This window comes from Pan troglodytes, chromosome 9 (genome assembly GCF_028858775.2).
Source record: "Pan troglodytes isolate AG18354 chromosome 9, NHGRI_mPanTro3-v2.0_pri, whole genome shotgun sequence".
Lineage (NCBI taxonomy): Eukaryota > Metazoa > Chordata > Mammalia > Primates > Hominidae > Pan > Pan troglodytes.
In genome coordinates this window covers 7,035,518-7,053,700 of record NC_072407.2, presented here as the reverse complement: position 1 = coordinate 7,053,700, position 18,183 = coordinate 7,035,518, and the positions used below count along the sequence as shown (strand labels likewise).

The 18,183-nt window shown below is 51.4% G+C and overlaps 1 protein-coding gene across 4 annotated transcripts in view; it reads right to left on the bottom strand.

Annotated features, from left to right (window-relative positions):
• The window catches only part of KCNQ1 (potassium voltage-gated channel subfamily Q member 1), a 404,939-nt gene that overhangs the window by 54,079 nt on the left and 332,677 nt on the right, over positions 1-18,183 (bottom strand). For all 4 annotated transcript variants that reach the window (XM_016920191.4, XM_016920192.4, XM_024346905.3 and 1 more), the window contains 2 exons: positions 17,962-18,008; positions 16,943-17,004 (listed from right to left, as the gene is read on the bottom strand). In XM_016920191.4, coding sequence (XP_016775680.1) covers positions 16,943-17,004; positions 17,962-18,008 — 109 coding nt within the window. The remainder of the gene's footprint in view (positions 1-16,942; positions 17,005-17,961; positions 18,009-18,183) is intronic.

Here is an 18,183-nt window from a genome sequence, read left to right as displayed (position 1 = left end):
GTGATGAGCTATACCCACTCTAGGCTGGGCCTGGTCTCTGTACATTGGTCCCCACTGGTGGCATCTTGCTTTCAAGAGACAAGGTAATCTGTGGACCTCCCGTCTTTCCCTCCACTAGGGAGAGCAAACTTGGGAAGAACAGGTATGTGGTTCTGGGCGGTGGCTTCAGAGCTGAAGCTGAAAGTGGGAGATGGGGGCCAGAGGGGCCCTCCAGGCTCAGGCTCTCTTGCTGGGTCCAGTCCAGCCCAGCAGAACTTGTGCCTCCTCCAGGACACCCTCACCTGGGAAGGTGGTGTACTCCCTGATGCCCCTCCATGCGGCATCTGCTCCCCGCTAATCTGTGAACACACATGCATCACGTCTTTGTGTCTTTAAGGTCCAGCGTCTTTGGGGGCCCGGCTGGGCTCAGGGCTGAGTCACATGAGCCTGCTTCTTCCCTGTGCCGCCCCTGACCACGGCCTCCCCAAGGCTTCCCTCGCTCACTCCCCCATCTCTCTCACTCCCCCATCTTCTTCCTCTTTTCTTTTCCACCTGATCTGTAAGCACTGGGGTTTTGGTTGCCTGCCAAGTCCAAATACAGCTCCGGACCCTCCTGACCCTCCTACCTCAGCACCCCTCCGAGCAAAGCATCCCCACGTGGGGGCTCACAGCAGAAGCTCGGGGTCCTTCTCCAACCTCTCTCCCCTCAGTCTGCTTGTTCTCATCGGTGGGACTGGCAGACTGGGGGCTGGCTCCCCAAGGCCTCCACCCTAGTCCAAAGTGCTGATGCCCTCCCTCATCCCACAGCAGCCCCTCACCACTCCTGGAACTGCACCCTCACCTGCATGTAACCCTCCTCCCATGAAGCCGGAGCCACCCCTGGATCCTTGGCCTGGCCGGGCCATTCCTCGCTCACAAGCTCTGCCTCACCAGCTCTCATGGCCTCAGGAGGACGTGCCCTCGTGCCCTAGGGCCTTTGCAAGGCTGCACACACTGGACACTCTTCCACCCTGTGTCACCCTCCTCCTCACTCACTCCTGGTTGGCTCTGGGCTCCTGACTCCACTGACTGGGAAAACCGAGTACTTTCTCCTTCACACAGACAGATATGTAATTACGGGTCACTATGTGCGTCCCCCTGCCCAGCCATGGGGCTGTGCACTGTAAGGAGCAGGGGCCAGCCCACCCTACTCACACTGCAGCCCCAGGCAGTGGCACAAGGTGAATGAATAAATGGCCACAGTGCTTCAGAAGGATTCCTTTGCTTTTTTCCTTTCTGCTCCTGTGACTTCTGGTCCCTCCATCCCTCCAGAAGGGCCTCATTTAAAAAAAAAATACTTCTTACTTTTATTTTTAGAGACAGGATCTCACTGTGTTGCCCAGGCTAGAGTGCAGTGGTGCGATCATGGCTCACTGCAGCCTTGAACTCCTGGGCTCAAGCGATTCTTCTAACTCAGCCGGCTGAGTAGCCGGGACCACAGGCACACACCATCACGCTTGGCTAATTTTTTATTTTTATTTTCATAGAGACAGGGTCTCGCTATGTTGCCCAGGGTGGTCGTGAACTCCTGGCCTCAAGCCATCCCCCCGTCTTGTCCTCCTAAAGAGCTGGGATTACAGGTGTGAGCCACTGTGCCCAGCCTCAGTTTTGAGGATATTCCTAGGTTCTGGAGAAAGCTCGGAGCCCTCACATGACCCTGCTAGTGCAATTTCCACCCGTTATTGGATATGGTCCCTCTCAGTAAGAGGGGATATCACAGAGCCTTAGAACAAGAGCCCTTGTGTTTGTCGGGTGCACCCAGGCAGGCCCTGCCTGATGCCCATGAGGCTGAACCCATTTGTAGCCCAGTGAGGATGGGTGGCCAGGTAGCATGAGTCACCCAGGCATCAGCATCTCCTCAGAAGCTCCTGCCCTGACGGGGTGTTCACCCTGCTGGACAAGCATCCCTTTGCGGGCAGCAGACAGGCAGCCACCTTACCGCCCACACAGATGGCTCTTGTGTGCCTGACCTGCGGCTCCCGGGGGGCGGGGAAGAGAGGGGGCGCTGTGCACTTTGACACCTATGTGGGGGACTGGGGGCAGGGAGGGGGCGAGGGGCAGGGGGCTGCGTGCTGGCCCCGCTGTCAGGCTCACCTTACTCGGCTAATCCTGAACGTGCAAGAACAATGCTGCCAAAGCCATGAGCTGGATCTCAGCCCTCCGGGGCCCCAAGCCCCCATCTCCTCTAATTGAGGCCTCACAGGGTGGTCTGCGCCCCCAGGCTCCCCCTTGTCCGTGGCTCTGGCCAGTGCCTCCTGCTGTTGCCAAGGTGGTCCAGGCACTGCCTCAGCCCGCACCCCACAACCGCTGTGCCCTCCGCCCAGAACGCTCTTCCTCTAGATACCCATAGGATGCGCTCCCTCACCCGCACAGACCTTTTCCTGGCAGCCCGCACACCCTGCAACCTCTTCTTGAAAGGCCTGGGTCTGACCTGATGGAGAGAGTTGCTCTTGGGCAGAGGGAGGGGTCACGGCCCCGTCCCTCGTATCCACCTGGCGCTTTCCACCTTCCTGAGAGCAGAGGCCACTGTAAAAGGGACCCTGTGCTGGGGGTTTTCTGGGTGCTGGACTTGTGGGCACACCCCATCCACTCCTGCCTGGTCCACACACTGGCTGCTCTTTCACAGACAAAGATCTGGCGGCCAGAGGGGCTCCAGGTTTGAGAAGGGCCCTCAGAGGAGCAGCCCCTTCCTATTCCTGCAGCGTCTTCCACACGTGGAGAGGGGTTCAGGCCTACGCTGCTCTGGGCCTGCAGGGCCACCCCCTGGAGGCCGCGGGAGTGCGGGAGGGGACGCCGGGCCTGCAGGGGTGGAGGAGGGACCCGGGAAGGCATGAATGGAAGCGCCGGACCAGGGCGGGAAGCAGCGGACGCGGAACGGGGTGGGGAGGGCTCAGGTTGCCAACCCAAACAGCCCAGCGCGCCTCGGCCCCGTGTTTAATCCACAAAAATTTCCATCTGCCTCTGGAGCACTCGGAACCCGGGCAACGAAAGGCTGTTCGCGCGGCAAAGTAAACACCGGCTCCGTGCAGGGACTGCCGTGCGCTGCGTCCCAGTTTTAAACGGCCGCGTCAGCCATTTTGTGGACGCCACCGTCCAAAGTGAGGCGGAAGCCCCCACCTGCGGGCTCGGAGCCAGGGCAGGAAGCCGGTCCCACTGCCCGGAGCGGCGCGGCGAGGACCTGGGCATCCACCTGCCGCCAGCGCCACCTCTGACCTGGGGCCAGAACCCGAGCCCGGGAGGCCCGGGCCCCCCACCCCCACCCCCACCCCCACCCTCAGCTGCCGCCGAGCCCCTGCACAACCTCGGGGTCCACACCTGACAGGGAGGGCCCGGGACGTGCTGGGCCTGTGCCGCCGGTTCGCCCCGTCCTTCCTTCACCGCCCGCGGTTTCCCAGCCCAGCCGGCACGGCCAGGTCCCCTCCCCGGGAGGGAGGGGAGGCTCGGGTCGGGACATCTATTTTTGGTGGTGACCAAGCCACTGCTTAATATGCAGAACCGGCTGGGGGCAGGCTGTGCCTTGACCCACGGGGTGACAAGTTTAAAAAGGGGCCCATTTTGACCAAAATACATGTTTTTCTGAGGTTGGCCAGGGCAGCCAGGCAGGGTTTGCCGCACAGACAAGGCTCTGCACCGCCCTCACGCCCTGGCCCCTGCAGGCGGCCAGCCCAGCCGGACTCCCGCAATTGATGCTGTCGATTATACATCCGCACACGGTGCCCAGTGAGGGCTCGGCCACTGCGGGCTCCGGCCACCGTCCTGCTCGGGCACCTGACACGCCCCTGCCGCCTGCTGTCCTATCCCAGCCTCTCTCTGAAGCAGTTGCACTCACAGAAGTTGACACACACTTGAGCTGAATTTTTAAAAAGACTTAAATTTCCTCTCTGGCCAATATTGGAGGCCTATAAATAGAGTCATTCAGGAGAGGCTTGAGGGTGGCAACTGTCCCCCACAGGCAGGCTAAGAGAGAAACACCCCAAGAAAGAGAGACGCTACTGTGGGGAAAAGAACAGTTCTTGGGGGATTGCTGAGGGTAAGAGAAGCAGGAAGCCGCTGGATAGCTGGGGAAAGCAAGACCTGGATTCAGGAGGCCTGGCCAGGGCCACGTAGTAGGGTTGAGGCGGAACTTGAACTTGCAGAGAGACCCCTGATGCCATCCTCATGCTCACACCCTCTGAGCTCTGCCATCAGCCAAGCAGGCCTCCTGGGCCAGGAGCTTGTGACACTGCCCCCGCCACAGGGCCTTTGCACGCGAGCGATCGGCATAATGGTGCCTGTCCCCTCCACTGGGGGCCAGGAGGCTGAGGCGCTGAGAGCCCACGTGACTCGCCGAGTCTCACAGCCATCGCGTGTAGGGGGCAGAGCTTGCACCCCAGCCACTGGCTCCAAAGGCGTGAGAGGAGGTCAGGCTTTTGCCCTGTGTGGGATGGGAAGGGGGGATGGGAAAGGGGTCTGTGTGTGGCCCTGTGTGCACAGCTGGATGCTGGGTGTGGATGGGCCACACCTGGATGAGGACCCTGAGTGATGAGCCCCTCCTATGGGGTTCAGGGTCCCATGGGTAACCAAGAGTGACAAAGTGAGACTGCACCTGCAGGATGGGGCTTGGCCCGGCTGTCTCAGTAGGTGCTGGGCCAGGCTAGGGCACCGCTGCCAGGGCTGTCTGGAGCAGTAGAACCAGAGGCAATGCCAACTCCTGGTGTCACCGAGTAGGGACAGTGTAGACAACGCCAGCAGAGGAGGACGGGAGCCACATCAGACAGGCTTCTCCTCTGAGCTGGGCACTCTCCACGGTCCCATCACCCAGTGGCAGTTAGTGGGGGCTGTCTCTGTGGCGGGTTGAGGGTCATTTGGGCTCATGGTATGGCAGAGGGTCATTGGGATATGATCTGGGGGTCATGACCTGGTGGTCAAAGGGATATGATCCCCTCCAAGTCCCAGGGCAGGGCTGGAATCTGCAGCTGACAAGTGCCCTTTGCCAGCCTCTGGCAACCTCATGGCAACCTATCCGAGGATGGGTGGCACAGAGAGGAGCCTCTGAGTGGGGAGGACCTCACAGGATGTTAGGATTGGGGGTGGTCCTCCCAGGGGAGACCAGAGGACCAAGGTGGGACCTTGTTTCTGAGGTTCCCTTTCCCATCACACTCACCTCCACGTGACATCACTTTACTCGGGGGGGAAAAAGAAACACCTCGAAATGAGCACACCAACTACCTGGCGCATCTCAATCTTGGACAAAGCGAGAACTCATGGTGGATCTCAGAGCCAAGCCCACGGTGGTCCCAGTGCCCAGGAGCTGGGCCTGGGAAGGGGGAGGCCGACGGCCCCAGCATCCCGGAACGCAGCTGTCCCCTGGCCTCCCTTCCCAGCTGCGTCCTGGGTGCTGTGGCTGCACAGAGATGCGATCACGTTCCTTGGCAACTTTGGTTTCTTACTTAGCAACACATCAATAATATCCCTCCCGAGCAACGACTGCCGGCAAAAGCTTGTCTGTGGTGGGCACTGGGGCTGCGGCGTCGAGGTGTCTCAGTATATACCACGCTTCTCTATGGACAAACAGATGGCTTTGAGCTTGTCACATGACAAAGCTTGCATGCAAAGCCCGACCCTGGTGCTTTTCTTTCCTAGGAGTGACGACAGGTTTCTAGTTTTCACAGGCAGTGCTAGAGTCCCTTCCAGGAGTTGTTACTTTCATTAATTCCCACCTCCTAGTAAGACAGAAGAGTGTCTGCTCTTCCGCACCCATGCCAGCACAGGGTATCATCATTTCCTTACATTTTGACTTTAGGGGTGTGCATTCCCCTGGCCACTGGTGGGTCTACTGTCTTTCCAAAGAAGGTGGTGGGCAGAGCTGGGCTGCGGTTCAGAGGTGCCTGCTGAGCCTGGTTCCAGGTGTGGCCTTTGGGGGTAGCCTGAAGTTGGGGGAGGGTACGGGGCCTCGGTCCCTGGCCAGGCGAGCCATGATGGCTGTGAGAATGCCAGGTCTGACGACCTCCCACCTCAGGCTCCCTGGGAGCAGACTCAACCTGGCCCCAGGGGCCTCCTGCAAGCCTCCCCGGAGCTTGCTGGGCACAGGGACTCCCTGGCAGACACACCCACCCCTGCGCAGGAACGGGGTGGCGGTGCTCAGCGTCAAACGCTGCTTTCATTATAGGTTTATCTTTGGAACCCCAGACAAAACAGGGCTTGTGTGGTTTGACTGAAGGGCAGCCCCTCAGGACTCCGCCATCCACTAAGACGGCTCCTCAGGAAAGAAAAAATACACTAACCTTAAAATAACCAGTTCCCAGAATAGCAAACTAATGACGGCTTCTAAAGGGAGCCCTTTGATCAGTCAGAGCCCCCGCCTTTGCCTATTTACGGCCCTGTCACTCAAGAGCAGCCCAGCAGCAGAGAGAGGAGTGTTGGGTTGGGTGTGGGGGGCGGGGGGTGGCGCAGAGGGGAGGGGGAGCTGCCGAGGAGAGGCAGGTCTGGGGCTGCCAGGGCAGTCCAGGCTGCCTAACTTTCTGATGCAACCAGCCCTTCAGTGGCAAGGTGCTCCCTGGCCTCTGGGACAGCCTGGAAGTGTGTCCTGCCTGCACCGACGCACACTTCTCACAGTCTGCTGAGCAGCACCTTCCAGTTGCGAAGCTACGCCAGGGAACAGACCTGGCTGCAGAGAACCGGAAAAGAACCAGAATCCCAAGCGGACATTCCTTAGGGACCTCGGGGAGGCGTGGGTCATGAGCTCTGGGGACTCGAGGCAGGGGAACTTGGGGAGGATGCTGTGGAGAAGGAGCCCAGGAGGGGTCTGCAGGGATGCATCTCTGTTGGGGGCATGGGGTGGAGAGGGGCGCTGGGGCCATGAGATGGCAACTACTAGAGTGTGCTCTCCCGTATGGTCCCTGCCATCCACATTCACCACATTCTATGGGCACTCACTGAGCATTTCCTTGGGCCTGGCCTGGGTAAACGTTGGGGGAGCCACACTCACCTCCCCACATGCGCGCACGGCCATGCCCGTCCAAAGCAGCGCTGTCCCATAGCTGAATCTGTGTGGCACAGCACTTAAAAAAGTGGTGACTGACATCCAGGAATGGAATTTTCTTTTCATTTTAATAAATTAAAATTAAAATTTAAAGATAGATCCTTCATTCGGTTATTAGAAAACCCTTCAGTATGTTTGAAATGACTTAGGCATGGGAATCTCCTTTTTCAATGGTAAATTTTATGAAATCTAAATACAGACCAAGTCGTTCTCATGAAAACTCAGTGTCTAAATTGAAACGTGTAAAATATGCAGTGGCTTTTGAAGACCCAGTATGAAAAAGAAGAATGTCAAAAATTTTAAGAGTTTTAAAAATATTATATATTGAAATGATATTTTGGATCTATTGGGTTAAATAAAATATATTATTGTAATCAATTTTACTTATTTCTTTTAAATTAAAAAAGTGGCTATTAGAAAATTTAAAATGATATCTGTGGCTAGCATGGATGAGCTGACCAGGAAGTAAGGGAGGTTAGAGGCTGAAAACTCAGTGAAAGTGGAACCCCAGAGGTAATAGGGGCCCTGAAGGTATTTGATGAGTGAGATGAACTTGAGCTTTGGTTTCACCAGGAATAGATGATTATGTGTCAAAGCCCAGGCCTGCCCCAGGAAGTCTCATAGCAGAGACTTACATAAAGCTGGGACCCTCAAAGGGCTCTGCTTTCATTGTGAGGGCCAATGAAAAATCTCCTACTCCCTGAGAAGATTGTAAAGAAAACTGCATTACTGCTAAGAGAAGGAGAACAAGTTCTGTCCTGGAAATTCATGTTCACAAGTTAGTCCATGCTCAGCTTGGAGGCTTGAATTCATACTACCTAAGTGGCCTAGAAAACTTTGAGCCTAGAATTAAAAGTCCAGGCTGGCAGTACACCCACATATGTGGCAATGGAAGGGGTAAACATGATTCCTCCCTGAGGACCCCAACTTCACACCAGACTTCAAAAATTCCCACAGATAAATTTTAAGATATATAAGTTTACAATGAAAAAAAAAAAAACAAAACCAGAAACGAAATGAAACACCATGAATGAGAGTCAGCAGAAGAAAAAATCAAACAGGGAGGTGAACTCAGAAATACTTTAGATACTGGAATTAAGAGAAGCTCAATATAGAATAGCCATATTTAATACACTTCAAGAAAATTTAAAGTTTGAACAGGCAAGTAAAGAGGAAGATACGATTAAAATGACCTATCAGATATGAATAAGAACCCAACAGAACTTTTATAAATAAAATAATAATAATTGAAGTTTAAAATTCACTGAACAGTTTTAACAGCAGATTAAACACAGTCAAAGAAACAACTAGTGAACTGGAAGATGGATTCCAGAATACAGTACAGAGAGACAAAGTGATTTAAAAAAAAAAGGTTAAGAGATATGAAGGGGAGTGAGATGGTCTACTACTGGCCAATAAAAATTTCAGAAGGAGATAATGAGACTGAAGTGAAATCTTAGGAAGTATTAACTGAGAATAATCTAGAACTGATGAAAGACACCAAACCACTGAGTAAGGTAGCTCAGGCAGAAAAAAAGAAACCTATTAATATATCCTAGTGAAAATGCAGACTAGAGTCAAAGGAAAGATCTTAAAGGCAGCCAGAGAAAAAAGACAGATTGTCTTCCAAGGAGCAACAATTCATCATCTTCATTCTCAACGGTAACAGTGGAAGCCAAAGGATAGTTCAATAACATTTTTAATGTGCTAAGAAAAAAGAATTTTGATAACCTAAGGCCTATAATTTTATAATTGGAGGAAATATTTTTTAACATGACAGTAAAATGGTCATTTGCAGACAAAATCTGAGAGTTTTTCACTGAAGAAAATTTAAATGAATCCCTCAGTCACATAAAAAGGTAATCCCAGATGTAAGATCTGAGATAAAAAAGAAATAACAAATGACAAAGAGGCAAATGGGTGAGTAAATTTAAACAAATATTGATTGTATAAAACACTACCAATTAGTGAGTTAAAAATTAAACACAGTTCAACTAAAATATACAACAGCAAAGTACTAAGTCAGGAGGAGAATAATTGAAGTTAAAGTGTTCTAGGATCCCTATTTTATTACAGATATGGGTAGATATAGCAATTACTTCTGATATATATTCATTTAAAATGTTCTAGGTTAACCTTTCCAAGGATGGTAGTAGAATACATAACTTCAAAACTAGTAGAGAGAAAAGTAGAATGAGAAGTAATAATCTAATGAGAGGCAAGAAAGAGGAGAAAAATAAATATTACAGATTTAGTACAAGTGGAAAGCACAAAATACACTGCTAGAATTCAATCCAAATCTATTAGAAATTATATTAAATATAAATGTATTAAATGATTTTTTAAAAACTCAGTAATACAGTGTTTACAAAAGACAAACCTGAAATCCTATGGTTGTAGGATTAAAAAGAAAAGGATTTAAAAATCTGACATCAAAGTCAGAAAAGAAAACCGCACCAGTATCCTTTATGAATATAAAGTACATTCTTTTTTTTTTCTTTCAATCAGCTTTCCTAGGTTGAAGACACAAACATTCTTAACAAAATATTAGCAAACCAAATCCAGCATTATATAAAAAGGATTATATATCATGCCCAGGTAGGATATATTCCAGAAATGTGAGATTGGTTTAACACCTGAAAATTAATGTATTATACCAAATCAGTAGAATAAGGAATAAAAACCACAGGACCATCTCACTAGACACAGAAAGAGCATTTGACAAAATCCAATATCCATTCATAATGAGAGCTCTCAACACACTAAAAATAGAAGGAAATATTCTCAACATGATAAAAGGCATCTATGGAAAACTCAGAGCTAATGGAAATTGATTGAATGATTTTCCCCACAAGATCTGCTCTAGCACTTCTAGTCAATAATTTTTTTGAAGTTCAAGCCAGTGCAATTAGGCAAAACAAAGAAATTAAAGGCATCTGATTGGAAAGAAGTAAAAATTGTCTTTATTGCCACAAGACATGATCCTATATGTAGAAAATCTTAAGAAATCAATAGCAACAACAAAAATGGCTAAAGCCAAGAATAGAAAAGTCATAGTTTACAAGATTGATATAAAAATTTAATGTTACTTCTATATACTAGTAATGAACAATTAATTCAAAATGAAATTAAGAAAACAATTCCATTAACACTAGCATGACAAATAAAATATTTAGGAGTAAATGTAACAAAAGATGTATCAAATTTATATGCCCCAAACTGCAAAATATCACTGAAAGAAATTAAAGTAGATCAAATAAATGGAGGGATATACCATGTTCATTGATTACAATACTCAATTTTGTTAAGTTGTCAATTTTCCCCAAATGGATCTATAGATTCAACACAATGCCTATCAAAATCCCAGCAGGCCCTTCTTTTTTAATTGACAGGTTGAACCTAAAATTTATATGGAAATTCATAGGACTTAGAATAGACAGAAACAATTTGTAAAAAGATGAACAAAATTAGAAAACTTACATAATTTAATTTTAAAACTTACTGTAAACCTACAATAATCAAGACAGTATAGTATGGGTTTACAGAAAGGCATATAGACTTACAGAAAGGCATATAGACCAACATAATAGAATTGAAAATCCAGAAATAAACCTATAAATTTATGGTCAATTGATTTTTGACAAAGAAGCCATGATAATTCAAAGGAGGAAATGGAGTATTTTCAACAAATGTTCTGGGGCAATTGGATATGCATAAGTAAGAATAAAACAAAACAAATCTAGACTTTACTTCATATCATACCCCAAAATTACCTCAAAGTAAATATAGACCGAAATGTAAGAGCTAATTCTATACAACTTCTAGAAGGAAAAAAACCCAAAACAAAACAGGAGAAAATGTTTATGGCTTTGGATTAGGCAGAGTTCTTAGATAAAACATCAAAAGCCTGAGCCATATAAGAAAAGACAAATTGGACTTCATTAAAATTAAAAACTTTTGTGATTTAAAAGATGTGATTAAGGAAATGAAAAGACAGCCACAGAATGGGAGAAAATATTTGCAAGTCATAGATCTGATAAAGGACTTGTATCCAGAACATATAAAAAACCCTTGCAACTCAATAATAGAACAGACTACTTAATTAGAAAATGGGCAAGAGAGTTGAATAAACATTTCACCAAAGAAGACTATGAATGGCTAATAAGCACATGAAAAGTGGCTCAACATCATTAGTCATTAGGGAAATGCAAATCAAAACCACAATGAGATACCATTACATACTCACTAAAAGGGCTAAAATAGAAAAGACCATGTATTTGCAAGGCTGTGGAGAAAGTGGAACCTTTATACTTTACTGGTGAGAAAGCAAAATGGTATAAATCCTTTGGAAACAGTTTAGAAGTTTCTTAGAAAGTTAAACAGAAATTTGCCCTATGCCTTCTCAGTAATAATAGATCAGGCAGATAAAAACATTCCAATGAGAATATAGAAGATTTGAACAGACCAATTAACAAGCTTGTTCCAGTGGATATGAACATAACACTGCACCCAACAATGTCAGAATATACCTTGTTTTCAAGTACAGAAGGCACATTTACAAAAATTGACCACATTTTTGCCGTAAATCATATTTCAAAACATTCTAAAGGATTAATATCATATGGATTGCTTTCTCTGACAAGAGGGCAACATTATGAGAAAGCTGTGCTACAATTATAACAATGACAAAAACCACATTGCTACAGAACTCCTAGGATAAACAAGAGATCATAATGGAGATTAGAAAAATACTACAGTGAATGAAGATTAAAATTAAATGCCATATATCAAAATGTGGGAGATGTAGTTTGGATGATATTTAAAGGAAAAATTTATAACCTTAAATGCATACCTTAAAAATTTAGAAAGCCATGAGATTGACAGTGGTTAGAAAAATTAAAACGAAAAGGAAATTTAGGAAGCCTGAAAATTAAGAATTATCCTATTCTTAATTTAGAGAGGTTAGAGAAAGAACAGTATATTAAGGCCAAGTAAATAGAAGGAATAAAATAAACAGAAGTGAATGAAACAAAACAAAATCACAATAGAGAGGATCAGCAAAGCCAGAAGTCCGTGAAACATTTAATAAGACAGGGGAATAGTGTCAAGTTTGACCACTAAGGGGGAAAACAGTGAAGGCACAAATAAATAATATTGAGAATAAAAAAATGGGACTAAATGCTAATGGACGGACATTAAAATTATAATAAATGCCAATGAACATGGAAACTAAAATGAAATGTATAAATTCCTAGAATATATAACTTATCAAAACTGATACAAGAAGAAATAGAAAACCTGAACAGTCCATAATTATTAGAGCCATTGAATCAGGAATGATGAATCTTCCCACAAAGAAAACACCAGGCCTAGATGTCTTTACCTTTAAATTCCACCAAACATTTGAGGAAAATAAAATTCTAATCTTATACAAAATATCCCAATATAGGAAAAGAGGGAACACTTCTTAAGTTAGTCTGTGAGGCTCACATACATTTGACACCAAAACCTGATGAAGACCATACAAGAAAGGAAAATTATGTCATGTATGTATCTCACACATAAATACTGGCACAAAATTTCTGATATATTAAATATTAGTAAGTGAGATTTCAGCAGTGTTTAAGAAATAATATACAATGTGAAGGATTGGTGGGTGTGAGGAGGGGCCGGAGACCGCATATATGGCTGGAAAAATAATCCAAGTAAGAGATGATAAAGGCCTGAACTCAGCAGGGGTTGGGCTGAAGGGAGAGGATGAACAGCAGCACGGCGGCTCTGGGGGCGCAGCTCGGGGAACTGCCCAAGACAAAAAAGCCTTGGGGTCCAGCTTGTGGCCTGGTTGATGGAGGAGTCACACTGGAATGAGGGAAAGGGTAGCAGTGTCTGGGGGCAAACACCCAATTCTGGGAGGCTGGGCCTGCCTGCATCCTGGAGGTTGGGGTCATGCACGAAGCTTGGTAAAGGCATGGGCAGGGTGTGGTTTTGGGAGTCCCGGGTTGGGGGGCATTCTCATCCTGGAGGCCTGGATTCTGCGACCGGAGGCAGTGAAAGGAGTGTCAGGTGGTGGGGGCCCCTTCCCGCCCAACGCTTTCTGAACTGCGGCATGGAAACCCAGGACTCCCCTGTGTCCGGCTCTCAGCCATGAACATTTCCGGCAAAAACAGAGAAGAAAGAAACTCTCCCAGCCCACTGTGCTCCTCATATCAGCAAAAGCAGTATGAGCTTAGCTTGCAAAATAAACAGGGCCCAACGTAAACAGTGTGGCAGGTCCTGGAGACCAAGCTAAGAATACTTGCTGGGGGAGGAGGGCTGGAGCGGCCTCTGCCATCGATTCCTCAGAATGTCTGGGGTATGCAGCCCCCACACAGACTGCCAGCCCTGTGTGGGACTTCAGGAAGCCCAGTGGGGCCACAGGGGGAGTGGGCAGGGCCAGCTCTCTCCGGACCTCTCCCGACCGCCTGCATTGGTCCCTGGCCCACACTGAAGGCCCTGGGCCCTGCTGCTGGCGCCCCCAGCCTGCCCCTGGCCTCAACCCTCCTCAGCCTCTCCATACGGGCTTTGGGTGATATGAAACCCCTCCTTGCTCTCTCCACCTCATCTCCCACCCCTGTCTGTGTCCTCCTTGGGACCAGCTCTTCACCTAACTAGCTGTGTGACCTCAGGCGACCACTCAGCCTCTCTGAGCCTCGGTTTCCCGATCTGTAAAAGAGGATTTATGTGGGCATTTGAGCAAATAAGAGTCCTCTCCAGGATAAAGAAGACAATAATCTAAGATGAAAACAGAAAGGGCATGAGGCAGCTTTTGTAACTTTTGACCCTAAGGACACAAGCAGGAGTCAAACCCTCTCATTTGACAGGGGAGGGAGGCCCGCAGGAAGTAGACTCGCTGTGAGGAGGCCCCTGGATCTGCGGGTGTGGGTGGGTTTCTGCTCTCCACACCCTGGAGTGAGGCAGAACCTAAGCCACCAGGACAGGCACAGGGGTGGAAGGGATCCCTGGAATGGGGACGTCCTGCAAGGTAGTTGGGAGGTCTGTGTTGGAGCAGACACTGCACTGTCAAGCAAGAGTTTTGACGAGGCCGCAGGACTGTGACAAGAAGGGAGACCCCCAGACCCCTCTCTCCAATGTGGGTCCCTGGCCAGGACACCAAGGAAGAAGAGGGCTCCCTGCCAGGGAAACTGAGGCAGCCCTGAACAAGCTCAGCTGGCCTGCACTAGTGAACTCCCTGCAAGGGGACTCTCTAGGCCTCCCTGGAGGGGTGACAGCCAGCTGTGCATCCCGGAGACCTCTCATCCTATGGCTAGGCAAGCTGGCCTGGGGTGGGACTCACTGCACAGCCCAGCTGAGGGGCTGAGCTGAGCTGAGAAAACAGTTGGAGGCTGGGGCCTTGACTCCCTTCCGGCAGGCAGCCAGACCGGCGGGATGGGGTGGGGGAGGGTGCTGGTGGGGAAGGCCAGGGGCTGTGGCTGGGGTTGGCGGGGCCGGCGGGCATTGGCACCGCTGCACGCCTGCTGGGCCTCCGAGGGCCGGGCGGCTGCTGGATTTCCTGCCCCTACTTCCCGAAGTCAGCAGGATTGCGCTTGGGGTATTTACGGTCCCGATGGCTGCACTGATAACGGAGAAAACTCGAGCCAGGCTGTGCCACCAAGCCCTCCAGGCCCAGCCAGGCCCTTTCCTAGGGTCTGTCCCTGAGGGGTGCACCAGTCAGTGGCAGGGCAAGGACCGGGTAGGCTACCACCTACCCGCCTAGGTCAGCACAGCTCTGTCAACTCCTTGATGGGCAGCCAGGTTCCAGGTAGACCCCTCAGCGGGGCTGAGATTTAGTGTCGACTGTGGGTGCCACTCACCACCTCAGAGACCCCAGGCAGAGGACTCAAATGTAACGGCAGGGAGCCAGGGCCCACCAGGGCTGTGCATGCAGAATCTACCAGAATCCTCGTGGCCCCGGCTCAGAGCCTGACAGGGCACCAGGATGTGGCCCCAGCCTTGTTCTTAAACCTTGCCCTAGGGATCAGGGACTCCGGAAAATGCTTCCCTTTGTTGCTCAGATGTGAAGAAATTGGGTGCATAATTTTGTGCCTTCAAGGCCAGCGCTGGCCCCTCTGCAGGCCCCCACACCGACCTTGGCTGACTGAGGACTGTGTCCTTGTTCCCAGGCCCCAGCAGGCTGCTGGACGGCCACTGTGCACGTCAGGAAGGGGCCACTGCACTTCAGGAGGCCCTGTCTGCCACCCACCATCACCCCCGCAGGATGCCAGACTCCAGGTCTGGGCTTAAAGGGTGGCCTGTCCCATGGAGCAGGGGCAGAGCCGTAAGAAAGGTCTGGGACAGTAGCGTAGGCAATGGAACCAGAGCTTGGCAGGGAGTGGCGGGGAAAGGCAGGGGCTGTCCCCAGCCTGTGCTGTCCAGAAAGGGCCACCGACACTCCTGCACGTCAGGGATGTTCACGCCCCGCCTGCCTGGCTGCAGCCGAGATGGAAGCAGGAGTGGAGGTTGGGGAACTGGGTGCCACTCCCTGTCTCTACCACGGCTTTCCTTGATGTCTAGAAACTCCTGGCCATGCCAACAACACAGGGTACCCGGCCCTGCTGTACTGGGTGTGCCAGCCAGGAGTCACCCAGCCCTTGCGCAAAGAGAAAGCCAAGGAAACACCGTGTTTCCCGGGCAGCAGAGAGGCCAAGGCTTCTGGGCCTCTGAGTTTGCCAATCCTGTGAACTGACCTCTCCCGGGTCTTGCTTCCTGTCCTGCCAGATGGGCGCTATCTCCCACTGGGCCATCTGCCTGGCAAAGGCCTGCACCAGCCCTGCTCAGGTCTGTGCTGACAGAGGGTGGCCAGGCCCATGGGACTCAGGGTACTGTGGTCACACAGCCCCATGGGGCCAGGCACCTGAACACCAGCCTTCGCTCTTTCTGCATGACCCAATTTGCTGGTCTCAGGGCCCCACGGCCGCCCCAGGCCATGGGCAGATGGTGCCAGGTGGGGAGAGGGTGACGCTGCAGGTCCTGGGGGCCAGGACGGGTGGGGCAGGAGCAGGAGCCTGGGCTGGGCTGTGCCTGCCCCGCCTGCCCGGCTGCAGCCGAGATGGAAGCAGGCCAGAGCCAGGCGTTGCCAGGGAAACCGGGCGGCAGACGCACTCCCTGCCCAACTGAAACTCCTCTATTTTTAGCCTCTCAGCTACTTTCAGATAAAGTCCATGTAGACGGACTTGCTGTTCGGCAAGATAACAGCCCGCTTCAAACCACAGAGACTTCAAAGGGCAGTGGTGGGCTCAGCCATGGGCCCGAGAAAGGCCCTCCCACCGCCCAGATCCTCCGGCAGCTCCCAGGGTGCCTGGGGGAGAGGCTCCGGCCTGAGGGACCGAGTGATGGGCACAGAGCCTGGTGGGGAGTGGGGGCCTGGTGGGTTCGGGGTGAACAGAAGATGCCTCTCTTCCCATGAACCCATCCCAGCTGGGCCCTGCACCTCCCTGAGCCCTCGGCCGGCCCCAAGTGGAGGCCCCAGACAGCTGGGCCCAGGAGAAGGCTGGGATGTGAGGCCAGCTTCTGCCACCCTCCACTCAGGACACAGCCAGGAGGCTCGCAGAGCACAAAGCAGACTATGAGAGGCAGCGGGAAAGAGCTGGGGGGAGGGGGCACTTGGTGCCACCTGCCAGTAAAGACGCCACTTGTCAGAGGATGACAAACCAGCCTGGCCTGGCTCCTTCCATGGGGGACCAATGCCCCGCCAGGTGGGCAGTGGGCCTGGGCCCCTCTTGGGAGTTGCTGGGCAGGCTGCAGTAGGCACTGGCGGGAAGGTGGGGAGGCCTGCAGGAGCTTCACGTTCACACGCAGACCACAGGGAGGTGCCTGCTGGCCCCAGGACGCTAACCAGAACCACCGCGGGCTGGCGCGTGAGCCTACCTTGTCTTCTACTCGGTTCAGGCGGGCGCCGATCGTGTTGCTGCCGCGATCCTTGCTCTTTTCTATGGGGGATAAAACACCCAAATCAGGGCCAAGTGCTGGGGTGGGCCGGGGACCCCAGCTGGGCTTGGGAAGTGGGGTGGTAGGGCTGGGGGAGGTAGCTGAGAGTCAAAATGCCTAAACCTACTAGGACATTTTTAAAAAGCATCCTATGACAAAAATACCAGGGGTGGTACGGTGGCCGGGCATGGCTGCAGCTGGGGACCTGGGCTCCATCCTGCTCCACGCTCTCCACCTCTGACCTCTGAGAGCCCTAGGGGGCTGCCTAAGCTGGCCACACTGCCAGCTGTGCAAGCCCATGCCATTCCACTCCCAGGGCGGCATAGGCCTGACTCCAGGCTGGGGGACACAGCCATTCCGCTGCCCCTGTTACACCAGCCCACACTGTGAGCCATGGCTGCTGTTTGCATTTGGGCTAGGGAAACCCCAGGGAATGTGCCTTTTCCCTGTCATTCCCCGGAATGACTCACAGCCCCGTGTCCAGGGGACCCAAGGAATTTGGTCAAGGAGCCAGAAAACCAGCCCCCAGGCTGCAGCCAGGTGCTTCTGTCCCTCTCAACTTGAGCCCTGCAAGGCCCCCACCCATAGTCTCTTGAATTCTGGGCTGGCAGCTCACCCCACCCAAACCCCACCCCAGGCCCAGCCCCAGGATCACCCCCTTCTGCAAAGTTGCCCTGGGTTCATGTTTCCACACCTAGAGCCTAACCTCAACGCCCTGGAATTTAAAGGGACCCAGGTAGGTTCTTATGAAACCTGAATATTCCTTTGTAAAACGTACTTTGGAGCCACTTTGCTAAGGGTGGGGTCTACCTCCCCTTACTCCCTGGCTTTCATTTCATGTCATGCACTTTGGAGGTGCAATGGCCCATTCTGACATCATGGGGAGAGCCAGGAGGGCAGAGGTGCGGGAGAGTCCATTGCAGGCTGCTGGGCCCAGAGTAACTGACACAGAAACTCACCTGAGACGGAGATGAACAGTGAGGGCTTCCCAATGGACTGGTCCAGCCTGGAGAGAAGGAGACAGACACCAGTTCACACCTGGCCCTGGCACTGCACAGATGCACTGTCGTCTGTGGGACAGACAGCTTGACGTGCCCGGCAAGACAGTGGACTGTCCACCCACTCTGGGGACACCCCCGACCCTAAGACCTGCCAGGTCACTCCCAACCCCCCAGAGGGCC